Source organism: Pygocentrus nattereri, chromosome 20 (genome assembly GCF_015220715.1).
Source record: "Pygocentrus nattereri isolate fPygNat1 chromosome 20, fPygNat1.pri, whole genome shotgun sequence".
NCBI classification, from domain to species: Eukaryota; Metazoa; Chordata; class Actinopteri; order Characiformes; family Serrasalmidae; genus Pygocentrus; species Pygocentrus nattereri.
In genome coordinates this window covers 27,957,040-27,984,475 of record NC_051230.1, presented here as the reverse complement: position 1 = coordinate 27,984,475, position 27,436 = coordinate 27,957,040, and the positions used below count along the sequence as shown (strand labels likewise).

The following is a 27,436-nucleotide window of genomic DNA, read 5'->3' as shown; positions in this document are numbered from 1 at the left end:
AGTTTTTGGGAAAGATTTACGTGAATATTGACTTCTAGTGTTTGTTAGCATTGTGAGACTTTTGCTCCAGCATTAAGTAAAGAAGCAAAATTTTGGACCCCAAACATGTCGTTGGCTGATGACTACATATGGGATAAATGCAACAACAAAACACCTAACTAGCCAATCAAAGGAACACCAATAGGGACCTTTTTATAGCTACAATAGTCAGCTTAGCTGTCAGTCAAAATAAAACCTAAAATAAACACTCTACATTGGCCGTGCTTGCATCACAGAAATAACCTGTTGTTTCCATATGGTAGGCAGTACAGGGCTTCATTTCCCAAACATTTACAGCAACCTAAATATCTTTCTCTGTTATAAAGTTTGGGAGAAGACAGTGGTTAGATACTGTGACCGGCTGTTTCCATTCCACTTTAGCTCTTAGCATTTAATGTCATGCAACTCACTTGATGTCTACAGAGGTTTAGGGTTTCGAGTAAATATGATATCCTAAGGCAGCTTGAATTATTATGCACTGTAATTATGGTCATGGTCATTATCACACCTGCTCATTATTTATGGACCACTGCATATTTTAACTGTTGTATGGAGACTGACAGCTTTAATAGAAGATGCATTGTACTTAGAATAGTATCCCAAACTGGTCCATTCAGGACAACAGTTCCGTGTCTTTCAGCCCTCAGCATGCCTGAGCTTCATAACCAATTGATGTTTGCCTGAATTGGGAGGTCCACTGATTCTACCAGATTTCTGCCCAGTTCAATGCTTGAGAAACAAAGTCATTCAGAGTGGTTTGATGTGAACTAGTTCATCAACTCTGATATCTTTACAGTGGTGGTGATAGGAACCAGGCGTCACAATGTCTACAATGCAAATATGCCATTTTATTTACTGTCCAAAACCACTAGTGAACCTGCATGTGTCTTCTGAGGATGTAATGATGATGAAGGCAAATAGTGGTAAATCTGAAAAAATAAGTTTTATTTGGGTACTACTTTGCATTACAGTGCCTGTGTCAGGCTCCAGTCCTCTCAGGCCAAAACACTGCAGACTTCAGCACAGTGGCTCATTAAACACACCTGATTCAGCTCATCAGCTAACTAGCAAGGCCTTCATGAACTGCATGCAGAGTGTTAGATGAGGTTAAATCTTAATCTCTGCAGCAATTTGGCCTGGAAGGTCCCCAGTTTGACATGCCTACTTTACTGTATATATACCTGAATGTACCTACACACCTATTGCAAAAAACAATGTCTCAGGCTTCAGGTAGCAAATTTGTAACCTTTTAGCATTAGAATTTTTACGTGAGGGACCTTTCAGAGGCTTCAAATTTTCAGATGTCTGGTTCCTACCACCACCACTGTGTGTAACTCTGACTCGGACTGTTACTTTAGAACAGAGCATTTCACACAAAATCACTTTGAAAGACTTTTACCTTAACTATTGATTTATGCTGACACATTGAAAACTGGTGGACAATGTTTGGACGAGTTTGGAAGCGAGTGGCCTGCACAGAGCCCTGACCATGAACTGGAACATGGATTGTGAGCCAGGTCTTCTCGTCCAACATTAGCGTCTTACCTCATAGATGCTCTTTTGACTGAACGGCAACAAATTGCCAGAGACACACCCCAAAATCTTGTGGAAAAGCCTTCTCAAATGAGTGGAGGCTGTTATAGGTGCATATTAATGCCCATGGTTTTGAAATGGGATGTCCAATATACGGTCAGGTGTCCACATACTTTTGGCCATATAGTGTATGAATAAATGAAGCTAACAAAAGCAACAGCATGTGGAATGCTCGCTACGAGAGCCCCCATAGACTGAAAGTAATAAACACATCCTGACCTTTCTGATGACACTCATGCATCAAGACTATAAAGGGACATTAGTTTATCAAGGCAGCTGGTTAACCTAGCATACAGTGCTTTTTTGGGATTTAAATGACCACATGGCTTAAACAGTACTCGGTTCTTTTTTAGTTAATGAAAAATGAATGAACTGAGATCTGTTCTGTTTTCTTTCCCCTGCTTAGACCGGATTGCGCAGAACATCATAAAGTCCCACCTGGAGACATGCCAGTACACGGCCGAGGAGCTTCAGCAGCTTGCCTGGCAGACACACTCGTACGAGGAGGTCAAGATGTACCAAAGCAAGGTGGGGACTGTTTTTTTTTTTTTTTTACTTCCATTGGTGTCTTATTTACCCGCTGTGTTAATATGAATGGACCGCTATTTACGTCCTCATAGCTGCCAACAGCAAAGCTCACGTATGGGCAATGACAGGTAGGCCTGCAGTAACTCTCTTCTTCAGAAACTGACCAATCAGGCTGCAGGTCAAGTGTTGCCTTACTGAAGTGAAGTGATAATTTTTTAATCCCACACACGGGGAAATTCCACCTCCGCATTTAACCCATCCGTGAATTGAACCACCACTAGTGAATACACACACACTAGGGGGCAGTGAGCACACTTGCCCGGAGCGGTGGGCAGCCCTATCCACGGCGCCTGGGGAGCAATTGGGGGTTAGGTGTCTTGCTCAAGGACACCTCAGTCATGGACTGTCAGCTCTGGGGATCAAACCGTTACCTTCCATTTACAGGGCCAGTTCCCTAACCTCCATGACTGCCCAAAGAAACTGTGTTACTGTGTTTTTACCCCAGGAAAGGTGTTGTTAGCCACAACATGAAGCAGAGTGCCTAAAACTTTTCTAATGGAAAAATTGCAGTAACCCACAGCCTCAAGTGGCATATTGCTTTTATAAAACAGCAGACAACATAAAATATGATAAAATACATAACTTCTCAGAAATTAATTTGTTATTATTAATAATTATCGACACATGCAAGTATTTCAAGAATGTCGTTCCTTTAAAGTACAGTATCATTGTCCAGCAACCCAGGACCACTGAATGAGGAGAACGTTCGGCTGCCCATCGCTGTATATTGTGGTCATTTCATTAATTTTTTCTTCGTCATATAATAATGAACATGCAGAAACGTTGGCTTTATAAGTAGTTTTTGGTCACCAAATTACCACCGCAAGTCTTATTTAGCACCAATCCAGCAGTGCCCCTCCTCTCATCCTGGGGCTGAATTTCAAACAGCTCCCTGCTCCCTAAATAGTGCACTATGTAGGAATTTAAATACTGGATCCAGCAGCCCAAAGGAGCAAAATATAGTTAAGAAATAGTCATTTGGGACTAAACCACATCCACACAATAAATGATGCACTGTTTGGCTGTAGAGGCTAGAATTTTTAAACTTTCACAGCTAGCACACTATTTAGGGAGTACAGAGCCATTTGGGATTCAGTCTGAGTTTGACGGTACAACTGACAAACACGAATATTTGAAGCTTCCAATCCATTCCAGTGACATTTTCACACTTTTTTACTCCCATTTTACAGTCAATCATACCGTACGTACTTTAATTCAAGTTTGTGATATTAATGATGTTTAGGTTGTTGCTCTTTTAGCCTGTTAGCTAAATATCGTGGATTTTACAATGGCTTTGAATGCAGCTCAGCCAATTAAATTTTAGGAATTAAACTATCCGTTTTATAATATGCAGTCTATGTAGCTGATTATTGTTGTTTAGAGGTTCCATAATTGGTCTTCTTAATGATCCATACTATTGTCCAGTGTTCTGAGATACCCATATACTCAGGAAAGCGCACTGTAACACAAACATCATAGCCTCAGAAAGAGTCAGGGTCTCGGATCAGTCACCTACTGTCCAAATAATTGTATTCACTTAGATATGATGAGTAAATTCATCTTGGATCAGCTCTTTTATTCTGTGTGATAAATGCTTCCCCCTCTCTTATTCCCAGATATAACCATATTAATTGGATTTTACTGCCAGGTAGAAAAAAAGTGGATTGTGAGTTTTTAATTATAGTCTTGGCTGGAAGTGAGTTGATACAGAATAATTTCAGAATAATGGCATCTAATAAGAGCCTGCTGTCTCTCTCTGGGTCTAACTCTCTAAAACATACTCATTCACTGGCCACTTTATTAGAAACCACTACATTATAGCTCCTACATTTAGATGCTGTGGTTTATCTGTTGATGCACAGTTTCTGTAAGCCCTCCTCTAGCGCGTTGTCACAATGACTAGGTTCTGGCCACAGAGTTGCTCTTGGCTGGATATTTTTGGGTGGTGGTCTATTTTTGGGACAGGGCCTATTAAACAGATGGGCTACCATCTATAATAATGGTATATCTGTACAGTGGACCTGTAAAGTACTTCTAATAAAGTGGCCAGTTAGTGGAAGTACAATTTAGGTGTTTCTGATATAGTGGCCAGTAAGTAGATGTCAAAGGTAAGTGATTCTAATAAAGTGGTCAGTTACTGGAAGTACAAGCTGGGTGTTTCTAATAAAGTGGTTAGTTAGTAGATGTCCAAGGTGGGTGTTTCTAATAAAGAGGCCAGTTAGTGGAAGACCAAGATTGTTTTTTCTGATAAAGTGGCCAGTGATTGGAAGTACAAGGTGAGTGTTTCTAATAAAGTGGCCAGTGATTGGAAGTACAAGGTGAGTGTTTCTAATAAAGTGGCCAGTGATTGGAAGTACAAGGTGAGTGTTTCTAATAAAGTGGCCAGTTAGTGGAATATCAAGATTAGTGTTTCTGATAAAGTGGCCAATGAGTGGAAGGCCAAGGTGGGTGTTTCTGATAAAGTGGCCAGTGAGTGGAAGCTTCTCTTCTTTTTAGTGTATGTGTGTTTGTATATGTGAGTATATGATATGAATGAAAAAAGAAAGACATATTGAGATTAGCTGCATGTTTAAGATTAGAGTTCATTAGAGTATCTCTCATGGCTCAGGCTTAGCAAAACCCAGCCTAAACAACTGATGTTATCCCACAACCACAATCAGCTCTGATACACAGCGAGAGAGACAGAGAGAGCGAGAGAAACGCTAGTGGATTTAATAAACCACTCTAAGCAGAATCATGGGAGGGGGACCAGACACATCACAAGCCCTCCTCATTTCCCTGTGTCAAATGGATTATGGGTAATTACAGAGCAGCCCTTTGAAACAGCGTCTATGAAGATTCCTTGTGCATGAGGAGAATTGCCGAGCACACAAAAGCAATTTGCTGATACTATATTTTTTGCTATTCGCTGTTCAGACCTATCATAAATGAAAAAACTTCACAAACTCTTTATGATTATAATACTCTGAAGTATTTTCAAGCTCAATTAAAGATCTGCAGGGCAACTCTTTAAGGAATAGTTCATCCCAAAGTGCTAGTGTGGCTAAAAACGAACAAAAGCAACTGGGTCCGCATTTGCATTATGTTAGTTGACATCTACTTACTGAATCGAGAGATCCGACAAGTTTAACAGTCCTGTTTGTATGTGTTTTCAGTCGCGGGAGGTGCTGTGGCAGCAGTGTGCGATCCAGATAACCCATGCCATTCAGTATGTGGTGGAGTTTGCCAAGCGCATCACTGGCTTCATGGAACTCTGTCAGAATGACCAGATACTACTGCTCAAATCAGGTTTGACCCTCCATATCTCAGGTCATTAAGATTGTTGACAAATAATACATTGTTGCTGTCCAAAAAAAAAAAAAATGTAATCTCTCTACATTAACTTACATTAAAATTAAAGAATGTTTTGCCATTTTGAAGATATTTGGATATTGATAAACAATTTCATTCCAAAATGCTACCTATCCATTTGTGAGAATTTTGGATATAGCAAGTTTTAATTAAAAATCGCAGGTGACATATAAAGGAAAACACATTTTTATGTCTCTAATAAAGTTGGTATTGTATCTAATTTAGCTCTGATATTTTTGTGTGTGTAAAGCACATTCCCAATAACATATACTGTAAAAAATTGAGAAAGTTGTCTATAGTGCATTTTGAAATAAAACTCTTTGTTACATTCTTCTACACCAGTGACTTTAAATAGGGCCTGAACAATTTGAACATTCTGTAAACAATCAATTCTGATAATCTGTAAATCTGTAATACAAGCTTAATTAAACATGGTAAAAAAAAACAGTACTTTACTCTTTACTCATTGTCAGTTATGAACTATGAGTTGTCAGATATAATTGTCAGCTTTCAGCTGTTTCTTAATCTCAAGCAGCCAAAACACAGAGTTCTTAAATAATATAAATGTTGAAGCATGGTGGAGGGAGTTTCACATCATTTTTAGCTTTTTTCTTTTCTATTGCTTAGATATTATTCTTCCTATTTCTCATCAGATCTCTTTATAAAAATGTTATTATAATAATATCATGATTCTAAAGGTTAGTTCTGGATGCATTTTATACACTGTTAAAAATGAGAAGTTAGTCCTACTCAAAAATTATAGAATAACTTTATAGTTCACCTAACTCAAACTTCTTAGTTGAGTCAAAAGTTCTCTTACTTTTTAAATTCTTTTCTCAATTTGCTAAATAAACTCACTTATGGGCAGCTATGGCATTGCTGGGGTTCACACTCACAATGTCGCATTGGGGTGATGGCTTAGTCTACTGCACCACTCAGGAACAGCTGGCATCAACTAATATTCTGTGTCCAAACATGTTTAATACACTGTAGGAAAGATTTGGTGTTTGAACTTTGACGTGTACCATAACCACATGTGGTGCAACAGTTTAATAATTATTTCTAACATCAGGAGATCATGAGTTTGAATCTCAGCAATACAACTGTCCATAAAAGCCTGCAAGGAGAAAATATCGATAGGACTGTGTGAGGTAAAGAGCCCCATCTAGAAGAGAAACAGAGTAAAACATGCTAATTCTATTTTGTTTTTCTAACTGTAATGCAGAACTAGAAACACTAGCAGGGAGAATTTTTGACTCAACTAAGAAGTTTGAGTTGGTGTCCTCAAGTTGTGTCAAAGCAGTGTAATCACTTTCTTTAAAATTTTGAGCCGACTTCAATCATTTTTACAGTGCATGTTTTTGTCGGTGGTTTGTATTCAAATTGACCAGTTCAGCTTCAGCACTGTTGTAATAAAAGGGAGTTTGTGCTGACTGTCAGCTTTACAGTATCTTTATTGCCTGCTATATAAGCATAAAAACACCAAATATTTATTGATGAGATGTTTTTCTTATGTTTATTCATCTCTTTGCTACAATCTTTAACAAGCCATTAAAACCCGCTGCTTTATCAGTGGGACATTTGCCAGTACTGTATAGTAGAACATTTCTGTGATTTCTACAATAATGTACTGTGACCAAGCTAGTATTTTTTTTATACAGCATAATCTTGTAATAACACTTCAAAACGTACAGTACCTTCAGCTTTACTATAAAACTAAGGACCAGCAATACTTTTCTGAAGCAGCAAAGGACCATCATGTCAGCTGAAAAATCATTTTCCATTGTTATATGTTAAAAGAGCGAGCTAAGCTGCATTAATATCTGTGAACCAGAACAGAGCACCAATGTCACTGAACATTAGCCGAGCTATCTAACACTAGCTAGCAACCAAACAGCATGCTAGCATACCTAGCACAACTTGTACCAACATAAAATAAGGAATCAGATATTCAAGTAAGTTCATGGGCTTTTCATTGTTTTCAATATAAAGCTGAATTTAATGTCGAAACTTTGTAAGCAATGATCTTTGTAAGTCTCTGAATACCATCGTTATGATAATGCTAATTTCAGGTAGCAATGATTTGGTGCTTGCTAAATGTGCAGGTACCATATTTTTACTTTGTACATTTTAGTTTGTCAGTAAAGCCTTTAGCACATAATTCAGCATCCAGCCTAACCATGAGTATTAATCGAGAAGCCTGTTAGCCTGTTGGCTGTTAAAAGAATGGGTGTATGTATTCTTGAAAAACAGTCAAGCCCTAAATATCATCAGTTGATCAGCTGAGACATATTTTGCAAAGTTTCCTTTTAGTTTGGGATCTACTAGGCTAATCTAGCTATAAAGCAATAGTAGCCAATATCCATTGATTAGCATTGTGTAAACTTGTTTATGTGGTTTCTGACACTGCTACATACTGCTGTAACTCAGTGTAATAATGGATAATGGCGTTCACTTTCTCAGGTTGCCTGGAGGTGGTGCTGGTCAGAATGTGCAGGGCGTTCAATCCTCTCAACAACACTGTTCTGTTTGAGGGGAAATACGGAGGCATGCAGATGTTCAAAGCACTCGGTACCAAAGATTTACTTTCCTTTCCTTTTGAGCCACTTTTTACTAGCAATGCCAGCAAGGTATTCTGTTCATTTCTTGTCACAGGTTTTACATTTTTTCCATTCGTCTTTTTCCATATCCTGTAGGCTGTGACGATCTCGTCAGCGCAGTGTTTGACTTTGCAAAGAGTTTGTGCTCATTGCAGTTGACAGAAGAGGAGATCGCACTGTTCTCCGCAGCAGTTCTCATCTCCACAGGTTAGTCGTGTTACAGGTTAAAGTTTGGAGAAGCTAGTTTGCTTTTTTCTCAGAACAGATGAACTTAGGATATTGAAATTTGGGATCCAAATCAGTTTAATATTTAACTCACAATAACCTTTAGCATTTAGCAAGCCGGAAGCACCTGAAGATATGACTAGATAAAACATTTGAATTCTGATTCAAGACAGGGAAGTATTTAAAGAATGGTTATCTGCATTAGCAAGTGAATTATATTATTCAGCTAACTAGGCCTGGAACAAGAGAGAACAGAGAAATCAAAGCCAAATGTTGTCCTGTGCTTTCCCAGATCGTCCCTGGCTAATGGAACCAAGGAAAGTACAGAAGCTACAGGAGAAAATCTACTTTGCTCTCCAGCACATTATGCAGAAGAACCACATGGATGAGGACGCGTTGGCCAAGGTAGGACTGCATTTCATTTCTTGTTGGTCTGCAGATGGTTTTGTGCAAAAGGGCATCCCATGGTCAGCTACAAAGAGAAAATTGTGGTCCAGTTTTTTTGTGCAAAGGCCCTAAAACATTGTACACATCAGTGGTTCCCAGTTTGAGTCCTCAGGGGCCTCTCTCTAATCACACTTTATTCAATTGATTATTAATTAAGCACCACTTGTTGTGTATAGATGGATTTGTTAGAGCAGGAAAACACTAAGCTGTGGTAAATTGTGTGGCAGGCTACCTATCATTTTGAAAAAGTGAAAAGAGAATGTATAATTTCACTGCTCATTCAGGAGCTGAATCTTTATCCAGACAGAGCTCGGAGATATAGCACTGAACGTGATGAAGTAGAAAACAAGTGAATCTTTCTTCTATTTGACAAAAAGTTGTAGTTATGGGACACACAGCTGATACATCATTGTGTATGTCTTTGTTAATAGCAAAGACAACAGTCATTGGTGGAGTAAGTTCATGTCACCCGTGAAATTGAGCAAAAAATAAAACGGTGAAAAAAAAAGTGTTGCATTTTCGTCACCCCAATAAATTTCGTTGGATATTCAGGATATGTGTTTGAATTAATTTACTGATATCCAGATTACTAGCATAATCGTTTTGTAAAGCTGGGACACCAATCTGTTATCTTGGTTGTTGCCATGCCAACAGCAGTAACATCAGTGAGTAGTCAAATGGGTTCTTGTCACCAGCGAAAAATTTAATATAAATATAAATGAAATATAAATGAAATATTTTCAGCTTTGAAAAACTGAAGTCTGAAGAGTACTTTACCTTTTGGTAATGAGAACAAAAAAAGTTTTTTGTTTAAAAAAATCACAATAAACTTGGATGACAATTTGGTCTCCATTTCATTTTCGGAACATTTGTTCTTGCTTTTGTACGTAAACACTATGTCAAACTATTGCGAATGCCAGAATGCTTTATTTCAGACAATAATGAAGGTCATTAAGCTCTTTACAAAGCACATCAATATAATTTGAACCCTTTTGTTCTTCCACAGCTTATTGGTCGAATCCCCACATTGGCAGCGTTGTGCACTCTGCATACGGAGGAACTGCAGGCCTTCCAGCAGTTACACCCTGAAACGGTCAATGTGCTCTTCCCCCCACTTTATAAGGAGCTCTTCAACCCCGACGCTGCCAGTGTCATGCCCAAGTGACGTCTACTTCCCTATACACATCCATATTTAGTACCATGAAAGGACAGGAACGCAGTGCGGCTGTCAGCGGGAGACCTCCCATGGCTGAGGGGAGGAGCCACCTACACCGTTGGTTACCTCGACAGCATGCCGATGATCATACAGCGTCCAAGGAACCGTCCAGCAAAAATAACAACTACTACAGGAATGTCCTGCAAAATCCAACTCTGATTTCACCGATTCAGTCAAAAGAATGTATATACGTACCCCTTAGAGAGGGTGCACTCCAGGACTGACCAGAAATGTACAGACTTTAGAGCAATTTAAGCTGTCTTTTAATTGGGTAAGTTCGTCTGGGTCTTTGACCTTTTCTTTTTTTATACGGCATTGTAATATTGAAAAGGGGATGAGGGTTGGATTTGAAGACGATAACATAGCAATTCCCTAGTTTGGAGCATATTCCAGTATTAAATCTCCTTCTGTTTATATTTTAGGCATAATTTATAAACAGCGGCCCTGAGAGGTCGGTATTTTGTCCATGTACATTTTTTCCTGTTTTGTTTTGTAGTTGTATATAACTTGTGAAAGTTTAGACAAAAATTGTAAAACTACTAGGGGACGCTTTTTATTTTGCTTTTTTTGGTATGTTAAAAAGCCTTGTCTGGGCTATGTAGATATGTACAGATGGGTACAACAACATTAACCTTACAAACTATGGAACTATGGAAATGTAAAGGATTTTCTAAGAGAAAACACAAGAATGGATTATCTGTACTTTTTCCATGAGAAGATATAGAGATATATATTTTGCAAATGAATATGGCTCACCATCCTGTCATTCAGCGCTGCAATAATGTCGTCCGTAAGCACTAGATTGCTGTCGAACAATCAGTCGAGGCAAAGGGATATGCGTGGAAGGGCCTTCTAAGGCTAGGGGCTATTTTAACCTCCCCCAACACCCTCCAAAAATCTACTGCCAAAAGCCTCTGCTGAGGCACATGGTAGAAGGTGCTCTGAAGTATCTAATTTGAGATGCAAGATTAAAATGAGAGAAACAAGGGAAATTATTGAAAAAAACTCTATAGACATACATTCGGACACTTTAGCCATGAGGGCGATGGTGGGAAAGAAGGAAAGAATGGGAAGAATACGTAGAGAAAACTTGGAAAGCAACATCAACAGTTTGTAAATACTCAAGGAATCAATCAATCTTACCTTGAGGAATTAATCAAGCTTAACCTGAATCTACGCAGATGTTTCCTAACTTCGAGGCATATTGAGCGGCAATATATTTGTTGCAAATATAAAAACAAGCTGTGATAGACAATCATTTAGCTTTTGTATTATTTATTGAAATCCAATAATACAGCACCGAAAAGGTGGGTATTTGTTTTCGCGTAGTTTATTGCAATACTGAGGCGTCGCTTGCCGCTATTATGTGCTGCATTTGATCAGAACTGACCCACAGGCCTCTGTTCTTCTCTCAGGCAAAGGCTTTTCTATGATGCACGTCGTTCTTCGCCCATACCTCAGAAAAGTTTGTAAAGAAAAAAAATGTTTCACGCCACAGCACGTGTTAAGAGCAGATCTTCTTTACCATTGTTTCAAGTTTTTGTTAGCTATGGTGTGATAACTTGTGATAACACCTGCAAGTACCAGTGCATCTTTTTCTGATTTGTGAATGAAGCTGAAGACTCACTTTCTTGAAAACCACTGATGAGACTGAAAACTCTGACTAATCAGTTGCTACAGGTTCTGTGTTGCAATACCGTCACAGCATTGTAAACAAAATACACATACAATTAGGAATACTTACACAAAAACAAATATTACTCACTTCATCTAATGAATTGTAGTTACAGTTTTTTCATGCATGTAATCCAACACATTATTAGACTGTACCTAATGAGAACTCATTGTTGACAGAATCCTTGGTCAGAAAGAAACAGCGCCCTCTTATAGGTTGAGACAAGATGCAATTAGCATAATTAAACAAGCAAACATTAATAAGTGGTTCTCCAGTTTTGAATTTCAAACCCAGAATATCACATTATTATACAGCATCAATTTTTTCTACAACCCTTACTAATCAACCTGAACCTGATTATGCTCCCTTGAGTGCTCAGCTTTTGAAGTTGTAGAACAGCGGTCACCAACGCCGCTCCAGGAGATCTATCTTCCTTCAGACTCTAGTCAACCCCACGTGATCGAGCTAGTTCTTGCCTTCAGAAGTGCTTGATTAGCTGAAGTAGGTGTGTGAGATTTAGGTGGAAGGTGAAACCTACAGGAAGGTAGATCTTCAAGAGGAGGGTTAGCGACCACTGCTTCAGATTATAAAGACACTGATGGATTTCAGAGTGGAATCACATATAAAACCATTGAAAGATTAACAAAATTACTCTTATATGCAAGTTATTGCACCACAGATTTACCGCTGACAGAACTTTTAATCATAAGATTTACCACAGTATCACCTGTCCATTTGAGTTAACGCAAAGCGATAGTATCAATTTCCAGGGTTTTTTTGGGAGGGCTGAATAGCGTCACTATATTTTCTTCCCAATAACACAAGTTGTTGGTGGTCACAGGGTGGTCTCAGTGGACAATCAGTACCGCTTTATGCATAGGTAACCTACATAAGGACTTCCTAAGAAACATAAGCATTAAAAAAATGATTTATAGAGCAATATTTGAACTTTTATATGTGATTACTGGCTTATGTGATGTAAATAACATTTCCATTGGCACAAGGGACTTTAAACTAAAGTGACCACTTATAACACTGTTATGTGGCAAGTAATGGCACTTATAAGGCAGAGGCCTAGTTAAGAGCACCAGTTCTATGGAAGACTTGGATATCTTTCAGTGCAACTTGGACATGATGCTTCCTAACAGTGCTATAAATGAATGTTTTGCACTTTTTGTTAAGGCTTAAGTCATGCCTTATGTCAATACAAAGTCATTTACTTTGCAAAACGCCTTTGAAAATCTTCCAATTAATGACAATAGTTGTTCATAAACACTCAAAACTGCATCATAAATGCCTTATTTAATGCTTCGGCGTATGTTTTGAAGTTTCTATGAAGGTAGGCCTTAAATAAAGCCAGAATTCCAGCGAGAAACTACACTATAGGAAAGCCCAAATTGTCTACGACAACCACTCGTTCCCTCTGTGTTCGCTCATGTTTGGTCTAATGGTTTGAGAAAACCGCAAGCTCTCTACTTTCTCCCGTTCAAGACAATCACTTCCGGATGCAGCCTGAAAGCATCCGTCTCAGGGACTTCAGCTTTCTTATTTTCGATATAGAAAGAGACTCCTATTTAAAAAAATAAACATTGGGGGAGGGTACAAATCTTTGGAATCTTTTGGGGGTTTCTGAAACACTACCTGAAAACGAGACCTACCCAGACAAGGCTTTGGCATGTATGTGTGACCGAGAGAGAGAGAGCGTGCATATGTTTGCATCTGTGTGTACAAAATGTGAAAGGTTAAATGGTCTGAATTTTGCAGTCTAAATTATTAGTCACTGCTGTGCTTGTGAAAGGCCCCGAAGAGAAGCTGTATCTGTATATAATGGTCTGCCTCACAAGCACTAGAGAGAGGTAAAAAAAAAAAAAAAAAATAGAAAACTGTAATTATTATTGCTTCTCCTACAATGAAACGGATCTCTATGTAAGTTAGATTATTTATAGCGTGTACGCTGAATAAGCTCCCTATCCATTTCCACGCTTGTCGAAGACGGTGCATCTGGTGGGGAAAAAAATAATGTTCTACTGAAGATGAAGGATTCTTTTTTTTTGTGGTTTAGACTGTGAATCGAGGCCGGGAGGGGTCAACACTGTTTAGGTACTTTAGCAATAACCTAATGCATTTACTACTGTCATGTTTGCATTGTAAGATTTTATTTTTTATTCGGTTATTATTCGAATTATTATTATATTACTACTAGCCTATTGTTGTTCAGTTATCCTTGCATGCTGTTTCACGACGATGAAGAAAAAAAAAAAACGGTGGGCTTTTTTGTGTTTTGATCATGTGATACTTCGGGGTGGGCGAGGGAGGGTGGGTAATTTTATAGTGAATGTTACCGGGTACGTGTTCAGTTCGTAAAGACTGGACGCAGCTTACCTTGCTCATTCTACTGTCATACATATGTGCACTCATACATACACATACATGCACACCAAACCGTATATGAAGTGAATACGATAACAAGCACTTGGAAACAGTTTTATTAAGGACTTCAAAGGCCTGGATAGACTATGAATCTATGTATGTGCATTTTAACTATGCAGTCTTTCAGCAAAGTCAATAGCTGTGGCTCTAGTTTGGAAACTTCTGACAGGAACTTAAATCCTGTAGGCTGAGGCTGAGGGTGCTAGCTAGCATTCATCATCTGGTACTAATCTAAATTGGTCATCGAGTCTTTTTGCTTCATTTAAAGCATAATTAATCTGACAAAAATTCCAAACAACATACCCCTAAGCATTTGCAGTCTCTCAAAATGTACTTCCACCTTCAAGATACATCATCAGAAGGGGGTTAGCCTAGTCTTTAAATCAGGAAACTGCACCCCATCACGATTGTAAGAGGGGAGTAGGAATGTTTACAACAGATGTAGCACTGGTTATGGTTTATTTTTAAGCAAAATTATTTGTCTGATGATTTGAGTACCTTCATTCTTGCAAACGCACACCGAACTCTCATCTGGAACATGAAGGAGTTGGTCAGCGCGCAATAAAACTTTGTTTTTGATTTGTTTGAGGGCTTATTTACACATTGCAAAACTGACAAATGAGTTAACATAAGCCCACAGAGGCCATCCACCCCACCCAGCCAGATGTGGAATCACTGTAGCATTGCTGTCAATGAAAGACTGGCTCCAGTTAGGAAACGTTCTAACCTAGTTGTCCATGGTGGGACACATATAAACCTATGACATTTCTCAAAAGCTTTCCAATATTTAGAAAAAGCATGGTTTGGCAAGTGAAGTCTTCAATTGATCTCATTTAAGATTGTCATAAGAATGTTACAAGACTACTGAACTGCTTTCTAGAAGGTTTTGTTTTAATACATTATCTATTTAACAAGTATTGGCAGTGTTTCGTGAATTTAGCAAAGGGAATAAGACAATTTAACTTAAAAGATCTGAAAATAAGCTACAAAATCTGATAATATTCTTATAACAACCTCATAATTAGAAATGTTAGATATTTAGACTAAATGTAGCATGTTTTAACTTGCCAATATTTAATGTTTTGCATTGCAATCACCTTTTGCTCTTAAATGTAGCTACTGTACTAAACTAGTACATTACCTAAGTAGGGAAAAAAAAGGCCTGGTCCAACATTGCAGTGCTGCTCATGCTGCTCAAACTCCACATTCACTATGAAGGAATTCAACGTGTGTATGCGTATAAGTCATAGCTGTTACTTTTCAAACACTGCAGATGCACAACACACACATGGAAACTTTTTTATGGGTTTGTTTTTCATGAATTTATGAATTAGAATGTGTCTGCCTCCCTGGAATAAACAAAAAAATAACTTAATAGCATCTGTTACCAAACTATAATGTTGGTAACTGTGGAAATGGAATCTACTTTTGTAATGTAATGACAAATGCAGAAAAGAATTTGGTAATACTGCAGGGAAACTGCTACAAAACACTGATATCAGCACATCATATGCCGTTATGAGTTGTCATGGCAGATTTAGTTCAGTGCAGTGATCTCATTACAATTACAGGCAACAATAACTTTGCATTATTATACTACTGAACAAAATGAAAAACAAAATTAGCATGTGACATAAGCTGGCATGACATCAAATGCTAGTTTTGGTAACACTTGTTTGTAAGGCTACATGACACCAACAGTGGTGTCCAAAAGTCTGGTGAAAGTGCTTCTTGTCTGTCATTAGAAATTATATCATTAGCATATCAATTTGAGTGAATAGTAACATCTTATCAAATTTGAACATGAATTTCAGAATTTCTTAGTATTTGATACAGTATTTCCCTCATTTCCTTTGAAAAACAGTTAAGCTGGCATGGACTCCACAAGTTTGTTCAAAAGCCTGTGATGAGTAGTTTAGATCCACTTGAGAGTCGTCTGAATACGAGCTTCAGTGGAAGAGATAAGACAAAAATAATCAGACCTTTTTGTACAAAAGCCTTAACATGGTCAGTACCACAAGTTTGCTTAAATGAATAATGACCAAGAAACAGTGCCATATCTTGAATATTTTGGTCTCACTTTATTTGGATAGTCTTCTATGGACTACCTATAGATGTTTAAATTTAAAATCTGTTGAAACTGAAAGTTGGTTCTAAACAGTAGTAGGGTTACGTTTAGGGTTTGGACCAGGGTTAGGGCTACGACCAGGGTGAGGTTTGCGTTTAAGGTTTTTGCGCTGAGGTTAGGGTTAAGATTAGAGCCAAGTTTAAGAAAATTGTGGTTTAGTAGATATTTGGTTGAAAGTAGCTTAAATTAAGTATCCACAAAGCATCTAAAGTGGACTATCCAAATAAAGTTTTGCCAATATTTCAGTTTTCTTTGTCTTCTTTTTTTTTTTCAAAATTTCAAAACATTCTGTTGTTCATTTTCAGGTTTAAATGAAAAATATCCCAGATTCTTAATGTGGTCTCTAACTGGACCACACTGTACTTAACCCGTTTATGCCAACGGACAAAAGCCACATATAAACATTTCTAAACACTTATTCCAATGGGCACTGTCAATCATAAACACTGGCACATTGGTGACATTGATTTTTTTTTCTGATGTTAGGTGGGGTCGTGGGACTTTTTGGGGAAGGAGCTGAGATTTAAGCTGTCACATCATTACTTAGCATTACAAGCATTACTTAAATCAGTTGTTTTAACATTATTTCACCCCAAAAAAGTGCTTCCAACCCAATGTCAGCAAAACTTGACGTTAAGCTGACAAAAGCAGCCTTTATGACAGATAAGCCTACTGGAATAAGCCTGTGTACATGTTTAGGTTTAAGTGTCCAGTGCTTGTATAGCCTTATAAATGCCGCCGTACAGTAAAGTGTTACCATTTTTGCTAAGTGTACTCATGAATTATCTACTGTAACATGTATAAAGACAATAGATAATGATGTTATACTGCTATATTACTGGATATAATCGGTCATGCCAACTCATAACAGGATATCTGCAATGGCTGCATGGTTATGTCAATGTGATGCAGCAGGTTTCAAGTAAAGTGTTACCAAAAACTTTATTTTGCTGTTTTTTCAAGTGCCATAGCTTGGGTATGGTGAAGCTGAAAGGCGCTCAGTGAGGAAGACCACAGAGAGCGTGGCGTTTCTATGAGAACCAATTGGAAAAGTGGGAACTCAAAAGCAAGCGCGAGTTGGGATTACAAACGGGCTGTGAGCGACTGAGGTTTTGGTGCGTCCTCATGGCCACAACACTGCAAGAACCCGAGTACGTAGCAGGGAGGGGTGGGGGTCAGGGAAAGTTTTGCCAAGTGTGTGTGTGTGTGTGTGTGTGTGAGACCATGAGTCAAACGAGCGTGTTGCACTTTGTGCGAATGTGTGTGTGTTTTCAGGGGTTTGATTTTCAACTGCAGCTTTGTGGAAGAAGGTGTGGGAAAGTTCCAGTCAATCGAGCTCTCGAATCGTCTCCTCCGAGTTGTACATAGCAGGCGAAGGACTTAAGTGACTTTTTTTTTGGTTAAAGTCTATATTTTATCGCTTTTGTAGACATTTCTTTGTTGGGGAAAAAAAAATAAAGTACATTTTATGGATGAAATCTGTCGCTCATTTTTAATATGGTCATATTGTATAATCATTTACAGTCTTATTTTAATGTTTAACATGAACATTTCCCTTTCACCCTGTTTTTATTGCATCTTATATACAGTGTTTGATATAAAGAGTGATGAAAATCAAGCAAATGATGTGCCTGTAGTCCATGTGTGGTATCACAAATTCCTTTTCACTTGATCCAAATCCCACAATCTAAGCTGACATTTGCACTATATTGTAAAGAAATGGAATAGAAAGTAAAATCTAATTTACTCAATTTTCCTCTTAGCTTAAATGTTGTCAATCAACACAGACACGTGTTTGGTATCTGAAGTTTGTATAGTTTAATTTGTTAGTTTGTATAGTTTTCCCCTGGAGCCAAGATTCTAATTTAGATAATGTAGTGGTGTATAAAAGCTTAACCTCCACCAGATAACAATATTCAGACTGCATTCATGCACTGTAAACATATACCAACAGGCCACTTCATTAAGTATACCTCCATGTTTCTACACTCACTGTCCATTTCAGCTCTACTTACTATATAGGTGCACTTTGTAGTTCTACAATTACAGACTGTAGCCCATCTGTTTCTCTGCATACCTTGTAATTTACATTTATGGCACTTAGCAGATGCTCTAATCCAGAGCAACTTAGAGTTTGATCAGTTTGCATAGGGAGGCAAATGCAGTGTCAAGAGTCTTGCCAAAGGACTCTTATAGGTATAGAGTACAATGCTTGCCCAGACGGCGGATTGAACCCCAGGTTAAGGCATAGAAGGCAGAGGTGTTGCCCACCACACTTTATCAATCACAACCCTGTTCACCCTGCTCTTCAATGGTCAGGACCCCCCTCAGGACCACCACAGCACAGAAGAGATGAGCTACTGTCACAGACAAGGTGGACAGTGAGTGGAGCTGATAAAAATGGAAAATGAGTGTAGAAACAAGGAATTTTCAACGTTATGGCCGATTTTGATCGATTTATAAGTTGCCAGGTCCCACTAGCTAGGTCTCCACCTCACATGTGGTGATAACATGCAGGGAGGGCTCCGTTAGCATGTGCTTCCTCAAAGTCATGCGAAGCTCCTCCACATCTTTTCAAACTGCCACTGACACAATGTCATTGGACAGCTCAACAAACTTAGTAGAGAGCACTAATGACTAATTCTGTTACGTCAGCCAACAGACAGCCATGCTGGTTAGCATTGTTCTGAATAATTGACCATTCTGCTTACTCAGTTACGGCCAGTTATGCTATTAAATATGCCCCAGTTTGCTATGGACAAAGGTATGAAGGTAATTGGTGAGGTAAATGCTTCCATTACTTGTTAGCCTTGTAGCTCCAGTGCTAAACTATTGAAACAAACTTCAGACACCAAACATGTCTGGCCTGATGGACTACATGTGGGGCAAGAAGGAAACAAACTATTGCTTAAAATTAACAGGATGTTAACAGGATGTTAATTTAAAGGATGGATATTCAGCAAAAGTTGTCTCCCTTTGAATGCTGGATGCTTGGACCATTAGCAAAGACCATGTAATGTAAAGGAAACATTGTGGTTTGGTTATCTGCCATTGTCCATTGCCGAGATACCAGCCTTATGTTCTCCAGTAGCAGCATCAGAACAGGGGTCCAACCCAGCTAGAACATACCAGCAAAAACACGCCTATGTCAGAGGTCAAACCCTGCTTATGTCCTCTTCCGAGGCTGAATCGGACTCCTGAAGTTCGTTTCCTTCCCGCAAATCTGAGAAGCCAAATACACAAAGGCAGCAGACATGAATAAATGATCATACGGAGACACGTTTCCTGAGATCCTGAATTAACTGTGTAAATTTGGCATTAATAATTAGTTCTGATTTGATGTGCTTCTTGGAAAGGATGCAAAGAAGAGGGGGAGAAAAACCACCTTTGAACCATCAAACAAGTGCAGCGTTGGTGTTTCGCGTTTGTTTATTTGTTTGGTTGGGCTTCTTTTTTTTTTCTGTCCGCACTTCTGAGGAGAGGCCCTCCCTCCTGATGCACAAAAACAGGCGTCTCCTCTCTTCCATGAGAGAGCAATTAATATCTAATCAAAGTCAACACTCTCCAACGCACAAAGAAGTATTAAATATGTAATCAAAGACAACTCTCGACATGCCACAGAAGAAGCCCCGCCTCCGCCTTGCGTGCCTTTGTTATCATGGCGATGCAATCATTTCCGACTCATTAAGACTTTTTTTGTCCTTGGTTGTTGTTTTCTTTCCTTCTGGCGCAATTAGATTCCTCTTTTTTTCTACTGCTTGGTTTGAAGTTTGGTGTTCGGCTGTTCCGAAAAGATCTGAAGTTCAAACATGGTGGTTTGGGCTCTCTGTGTAACTGTTTCTGGGTGTTGGAGATATTGATTTTCTAAGTGAAAATAAGTGAACACATCCTCTACAGAGACCCACTTCTGCACATTTTCATGCACAATTACTGTCTCCTGCTGATTTTAACATATTGGAAAAATACCAAACATAAAATGTGGTCTGTGGGAAAGTTTTTTTGGGTTTGGGCATTTTGTTTTTTTTTCTCGGTATGTTAAACTCAAGCAAATAAACAGTAATTGTGCACTGAAATGCACTTTCACACAACCTACAAATGCAGCACAATGTAAAATAGGACAGCATTAGGGCTGAAAGATTAATTGTTTTTCTATTGAAATCGCAATTTTCAAATCACAAGAGCTGCAATTTTTTACATTATCAAAAATGTCTTAAAGTGGGGAGCTCATGAACTGGCTGTAGATGAGTCAGACCAATCAAGAGGCAACCATACCACCATGCGTTGTGACATCACAACCGCAAGTTTTGCACACTGCATTCAGGGGTCAAGCCTTAAGCCAGTAAAAGTGGATATTATGAACTTCTCTTACCCAAAAGTTTGAGCCTGAAGCAAAAAAAACTTTGCCTCTGTTTCGAAGCTTCTTAGCTGAGGCAATTAGGAGGGATGAAGGAATAAACTATACAGAAGTCAGCATTTCACTGCTGCTGACCAACACTGCACTAAAGGCAGTTGGTGCTTTAAAGTTGGTGATACATTCATTAGTTGGAACATGCAGCAGCAGTTGCTCTCACTGGATGTCAGTGATGACAATTGGAAACTGCGTTCGCTCTGTGTAAATCGTGATTTGCTGTATAAAGTGGACAGATACAGTATAAAGCATAAGTATGGATTCCCTCTACTTCAGATGTCATGTTTTGCTGTTTTTGTAAGTAAAAATGTGTTAATACATCCTCTATAGAGAACACACTGAAATATTTCTGCAAGTTTCAGTAGGCAATTTTCTGGTTTATTTTTTAGTTTGTTTAGTTGGAAAAAATGTAATAATATAATCATAAAAATACAATGATTAAATCAAATATACAATGTGCTGTACTTTTGGCAAATTTGATGTATTTTTTCCCTCCCAGTATGTTAACTTCAGCAAATAGACAGTAATTGTACATTCAGATCTGCAGAAGTGTGTTCTCTGTAGAGAACATGTTAACTTATTTTCACGTAGAAAAGCAACAACAACAACATCTCATTTGACCCAAACTTTTGTATATGACTGCATATTTATAGAGAGAGCTCACTTGAAAGGCCCAGTCTTCGGCAGCACGAGTTGCAGGTGTGCTTGAGAATGAAGCTCTGGACTGCATCATCCCCTAGGTTGGCTGGCCCAAACACCAGGTCTTCAGACGAGCTGCAGAAGCAAAGATTAAGACAAATACTCATCAATTATATTGTAATATACATTGAATTGTCAGTCAACAATGACATTTAACTCACAAACCCCCAACCAAATGTGAAAATCAGTGGAAAGGAGCTTTTTATCTACAATAGAAATCAAATATGGTTAAAATGGCAATAAAGGATAATTATTTTAACGATAATCTTCATCTACAGTAATTAGAGCGGTCCTTAATAAGCATATCAAATTACAGTGTATCTGAAAATTGACTGAACACCTAGAATCGTACCCTGAATGTTGAATCGTACCCTTCAGCGCGTCCATAGAAAACACATTTCTTCACATTTTAATACACAATTGCTGATTATTTGCTGAATTTAAGATACTGGGGGAAAAATTAAACACAAAATGTGGCCTGTGCACAAGTTGTGGCACATTTTATTATGTTTTTCGTTTTCAAGATGTTAATCTCAGCAAAATGTTTAGAAATTATACAATAATTTTACAGAAAAAATACCATATGCGATTCCTACAGAGGATGTTTTAACCTGTTTTTACTCAACTGTAGAAATGCCTGTATATCAGGCTCTTCTCAGCTCATTCAATAAAGTTTCTGTGAAACTAACCTTTTATCATCTGCCCTGATCACAGACGGGTCAGTCAGGTCCACTCCCACACCTGAGAACAAAGTTTAACATAAAACATCAAAAGTTTGGACACATTTGCATATAATGTGAAGCCCCTTGTTTTCTCAAGCAGCTACATAAGGAGCCACTTGAGATACTTTTCCAACAGGACTGAGGATGCACGTATGCTGAGACCCCAGTGGCTGCTGAGGACTGCTGGTTGGGTAGTATTTAAAAAATATGTTGTAAAATAACATATATGAGCATCAATTACACTATTTACATTTGTCCTATGAACAAATTTCAAGTATTCATGTAGAAGCCTTTAGATAGAGATGGTGCAATATCACTTTTCTTCAGTTTTACTGACCTATTTTTAATAGAAGTGTTTCACTTATGATCTAAAAAATAGTCTATTGTGGTGAAATATACAGCTTTTTCTGTAGCCCAATAAAGATGCCTAGAGGAATATAGGAATCTCTACCTTTATATTAATGTATTTAAGATGATGACAAATATAGTACTGTGCAAACATTTAGGCAGCTGCGTAAACTGGATTAGAAAAAACTCTTTATGTGGCCTCCCATCGACCCACCACCGATGGGAGGGGCAGTAGTAGGGGTTCGGTGCTTTGTGGATCGGGCAGTGTCCGAAGGCGTGGACCTTGGCGTTCTGATCCTCGGTTGCTGAAACTGACTTTTGGAACTTGGAATGCTACCTCACTGGCGGGGAAGGAGCCTGAGTTGGTGCGCGAGGTTGAGAGATGCTGGCTAGATAAAGTCGGGCTCACCTCAACACACAGCTTGGGCTCTGGGTCCAATCTCCTGGAGAGGGACTGGACTTTATTCTTTTCTGGAGTTGCCCATGGTGAGAGGCGGCGGGCAGGTTTGGGCTTTCTCATAGCCCCTTGACTTGGCGCCTGTATGTTGGGGTTTTCTCTGTGGACGAGAGGGTAGCTTCCCTATGCCTTCGGGTTGGGGAACGGGTCCTGACTGCTGTCTGTGCTTATGCACCAAACAGCAGTTCAGAGTACCCAGCCTTCCTAGAGTCCTTGGGAAGGGTGCTTGAAAGTGCTCCTCCTGGAGACTCTATTGTCCTACTGGGGGACTTCAATGCTCACGTGGGCAACGACAGTGAGATCTGGAGGGGTGTGATTATGAGGAATGGCCTCTCTGATCTGCAAACCACAATTTGTCCATCACGAACACCATGTTTGAACACAAGGATGTCCATAAGTGCACATGGCACCAGGACACACTAGGCCGCAGTTCAACGATTGACTTTGTAGTCGTGTCATCAGACTTGCGGCCATGTGTTTTGGACACTCGGGTAAAGAGAGGAGCTGAGCTGTCAACTGGTGAGTTGGATCAGGTGGTGGGGGAAGATGCCGGTCAGAGCAGGCAAGCCCAAATGTATACTGAGGGTTTGCTGGGAACGTCTGGCAGAAGAACCTGTCAGATTGATCTTCAACTCACACCTCTGTCAGAACTTTGACCAGATATCGGGGGAGGTGAGGGATATTGACTCAGAATGGGCCATGTTCTGCTCCTCCATTGTTGAAGCAGCTGACTGTAGCTGTGGTCGCAAGGTAGTTGGTGCCTGTCGGGCGGTAATCCTCGAACCCGGCGGTGGACACCCCAGGTGAGAGATGCCGTCAAGCTGAAGTAGCAGTCCTACTGCGTATGGTTGGCCTGCGGGACACCAGAGGCAGCTGGCAGGTATCGACAGGCCAAGCGATCTGCGGCTTCAGTCGTTGCCAAGACAAAACCCGGGTGTGGGAGGAGTTTGGTAAGGCCTTGGAAAGTGACTAAGTCGGCTCCAAAAAGATTCTGGCAAACTGTCAGGCGACTCAGAAGGGGAAAGCAGTGTGCCACTATAGTGTATATAGTGGATATGGTGTGCTGCTGACTTCGACTGAAGATGTCAGTGGGCAGTGGAAGGAATACTTTGAGGACCTTCTCAATCCCACTGACACATTCTCCAGTGTGGAGGCAGACTGGGGACATGGGAATAGGCTTCTCCATTACTGAGTCTGAAGTCGCTAAGGTAGGTAAAAAGCTCCTTGGTGGCAAGGCTACAGGGGTGGATGAGATCCGTCCCAAGTTCTTCAAGGCTCTGGATGTTGTGGGGCTGTCTTGGCTGACATGCCTTTTCAACATTGCATGGACATCGGGGGCGGTGCCACTGGATTGGCAGACTGGCGTGGTGCCTCTTTTTAAAAAGGGGGACTGGAAGGTGTGTTCCAACTACAGGGGAATCACACTCCTCAGCCTCCCTGGAAAGGTCTATGCAGAGGTACTGGAGAAGAGAGTCCGGCTTATAGTCAAACCTCAGATTCAGGAGGAGCAGTGTGGGTTCCGCCCTGGTCGTGGAACACTGGACCGACTCTTCACCCTCTCCAGGATTCTGGAGGCTTTATGGGAGTTTGCCCAACCAGTCCACATGTGCTTTGTGGATTTGGAGAAGGCATTCGACTGTGTTCCCCAGGGTATTCTAAGGTGCTTCGGGAGTACAGGTAACATCACTCTTTGCTATGAGCCATTCAGGCCCTGTACAAACAAAGCAGGAGTTTGGTTCACATGGCCGGCAGTAAGTCAGACTTGTTCCCAGTGAGAGTTGGATTCCGTCAGGGCTGCCCTTTGTCACCGATTCTATTCATAATTTTTATGGATAGAATTTCTAGGCGCAGTCAGTGGATGGAGGGTGTCTGGTTTGGTGACCTCAAGGTCACATCGCTGCTGTTTGCAGATGATGTGGTCCTATTGGGGACATCAGGCCATGAACTTCAGCTTTTGCTGGATCGGTTTGCAGCCAAGTGTGAAGCGGTGAGAGTCAGTACCTCCAAATCCGAGGCCATGGTTCTCAGGCGGGAAAGGGTGGAGAGCCCTCTCTGGGTCGGGGATGAGCTCTTACCTCAAGTGGAGGAGTTTAAGTATCTCGGGGTCTTGTTCACGAGTGATGGTACAAGGGAGCGGGAGATTGACAGGCGGATTGGTGCTGGGTCAGCAGTGATGCGGGCTCTTTACCGGTCTGTTGTGGTAAAGAAAGAGCTGAGCCATAAGGCAAGGCTCTCGATTTACTGGTCGATCTATGTTCCCACCCTCACCTATGGTCATGAGCTTTGGGTAATGACAGAAAGAATAAGATCGCGAATACAAGCGGCTGAAATGAGTTTCCTCCGCAGGGTGTCTGGACTCTCCCTTAGAGATAGGGTGAGAAATTCGGTCATCCGGGAGGGACTCGGAGTAGAGCTGCTCCACGTCGAGAGGAGCCAGCTGAGGTGGTTCGGGCATCTGGTTAGGATGCCTCCTGGACCTCCCTCGGGAGGTGTCACAGGTAAGTCCACCCGGGAGGAGACTCCGGGGAAGACCCAGGACACACTGGCGTGACTATATCGCCCAGCTGGCCTGGGAGCACCTTGGAATAGTGGAAGTGGCTGGGGAAAGGGAGGTCTGGGCCTCATTGCTTAGGATGCTGCCCCCGCGACCTGAACCCCGGAGAAGCGGAAGATAATGGATGGATGGATGGATGGATATTTATGTGGCCAGCAAAAATTTATTTGCTCAGACAAAACACTTATTTTACAATAAATACCAGTAATATTACTACAATGAGTAGTGATTTTATGTATTGTAGCTATTTCCAAAGTTCGACTCATGGAAGTCTGTGTAGCTATTAAAAAATATGTGTTTGACTAATCAATACTAGATTAAGTTAAATCAAGAGGTGGTGGTGAAATTTAACACATCTATGCAATTGCTGGGGCTCTCTAGGAGAAAGCTGGAACCAAACTTTGCTATATCAACTAAAAACAGGTTTACCAGTAAAAAAAAACAGTTCAGTTTACTTTTTAAAGTACTTATACATATCTGCATATATTCTGATGAGAAATAGTAATTTTACAAGCAAAAATGCAATTGCCAGTATTAACAGCTTTAAATAATTCATGCTTAGGTGTCTAAGACTTTTGCACAGGGCTTTAGTGATTTAGAAATCTATGACTCCTACTGTAATTCATGTTTAGTCAGTTGACACAACTGTATCAAATGAATAAGTTATGGTGTTATGTTGGTGAGAAGGTAGACAGTATGAGAACCTTGCAGGTCGAGGACCAGCAACTCTTTCTGCGTATACTCATAAGTCCAGTGGGAGAAAGCCAGCACCGTCTCCTCCAGCGCACAACAGGGTGAGATTTCTTCTCCAGTGTTATTGTTGTACTTCATAAAGTCTCCACTCATGTTCCCCTCGATGGTCAGCCACTGGCCTTCAGCCTGCCACCACAGCAAAGACACGTCCAGGAATCTGACAAAGGTACAGACACACATACACTGTTTACTGACTAAGTCACACGTCAGCTTACTGACAAAGATTATAAAACATTTCTCTGTATGTTGGAGGGTTTGTGATGATCTGACTGACCTCGGGGAGTGAGGGACACTGCTGGGTTTGATCTGGTTGAAAACCTGCATCAGCTTTTGGGCTGCTCTCTGCTGCTGGATTTCCTACAGGATTCAGGAGCCAGGAACAGAATAGAATGGAATAGAATCAACCAGTAAGACACAGTAGGATGAAACAAAATAGAAAAGAACAGAATAGAGCACAGCAAGGAGTTACTTATAAAACATTGTATAAAACACTGTACATAATATACATTATAATCATTACTATCGTTATGATACCCTCAAGCAGAGATGAAGAGAGGTGCTGCTGGGGAACTCCGCCTGCCATGTGCGGACCACCTCAGGCCGGAAGGACTTCACCACGTACACACAGCCTGGTTTGAGCACGTCTCCCTCAGCCCAGGTACACATCACCCTGAGGGCCCTGCGCAGACCCCCGTCCAGTGTCTCCTGGTGGGCGAGGGGCTGCAGCATGGCCGCATGCCCTCTCTGACACCAGGAGGAGGTGCTGGACAGGCTCCACTCAGAATCAGACTCCTCCAGAGTGTAGATACACACCTCCTCTCCTCCTGAGTCAGCCAAGAAGACCACATTTAGACACTGAATCTATTCAAACGAAGTACATTTTGTTGAAAAAATATATATAAAAAACGATTTTTGCAGCTTTGATTTTGCAAAGAAAAACAATATTTTACTGACAATGATTTTTCTCAAGAGGTTACAGTAAAAATATGTAATATGTTTAATATTAAATGTGGATCAGCATTGCTCTGTTTAAATTGATGCAATAATAATAATAATAATAATAATAATAATAATAATAATAATAAGAAGAAGAAGAAGAAGAAGAAGAAGAAGAAGAAAGTAATTATAAGTGAATGTCATAATGTAATTAATATAATATCAGTCATTAATCGCAATAACTGCTTAAATAACAAATCAAAAATG

General features: G+C 40.0%; 2 protein-coding genes across 5 annotated transcripts in view; one reads left to right on the top strand and one right to left on the bottom strand.

Annotated features, from left to right (window-relative positions):
- rorb (RAR-related orphan receptor B) overlaps positions 1-14,743 on the top strand; it is a 51,412-nt gene extending 36,669 nt beyond the window's left edge. For both annotated transcript variants that reach the window (XM_037531762.1, XM_017716695.2), the window contains exons 5-10: positions 2,039-2,160; positions 5,376-5,508; positions 8,035-8,142; positions 8,268-8,378; positions 8,689-8,801; positions 9,850-14,743. In XM_037531762.1, the coding sequence (XP_037387659.1) occupies positions 2,039-2,160; positions 5,376-5,508; positions 8,035-8,142; positions 8,268-8,378; positions 8,689-8,801; positions 9,850-10,008 (746 nt within the window). In that variant the 3' untranslated portion in view covers positions 10,009-14,743. The remainder of the gene's footprint in view (positions 1-2,038; positions 2,161-5,375; positions 5,509-8,034; positions 8,143-8,267; positions 8,379-8,688; positions 8,802-9,849) is intronic.
- A 693-nt stretch (positions 14,744-15,436) lies between these two features.
- trpm6 (transient receptor potential cation channel, subfamily M, member 6) overlaps positions 15,437-27,436 on the bottom strand; it is a 71,984-nt gene continuing 59,984 nt past the window's right edge. For all 3 annotated transcript variants that reach the window (XM_037531761.1, XM_017716697.2, XM_017716696.2), the window contains exons 34-39: positions 26,768-27,057; positions 26,508-26,590; positions 26,185-26,390; positions 22,089-22,140; positions 21,365-21,474; positions 15,437-19,515 (exon numbers count right to left, since the gene is read on the bottom strand). In XM_037531761.1, the coding sequence (XP_037387658.1) occupies positions 19,448-19,515; positions 21,365-21,474; positions 22,089-22,140; positions 26,185-26,390; positions 26,508-26,590; positions 26,768-27,057 (809 nt within the window). In that variant the 3' untranslated portion in view covers positions 15,437-19,447. The remainder of the gene's footprint in view (positions 19,516-21,364; positions 21,475-22,088; positions 22,141-26,184; positions 26,391-26,507; positions 26,591-26,767; positions 27,058-27,436) is intronic.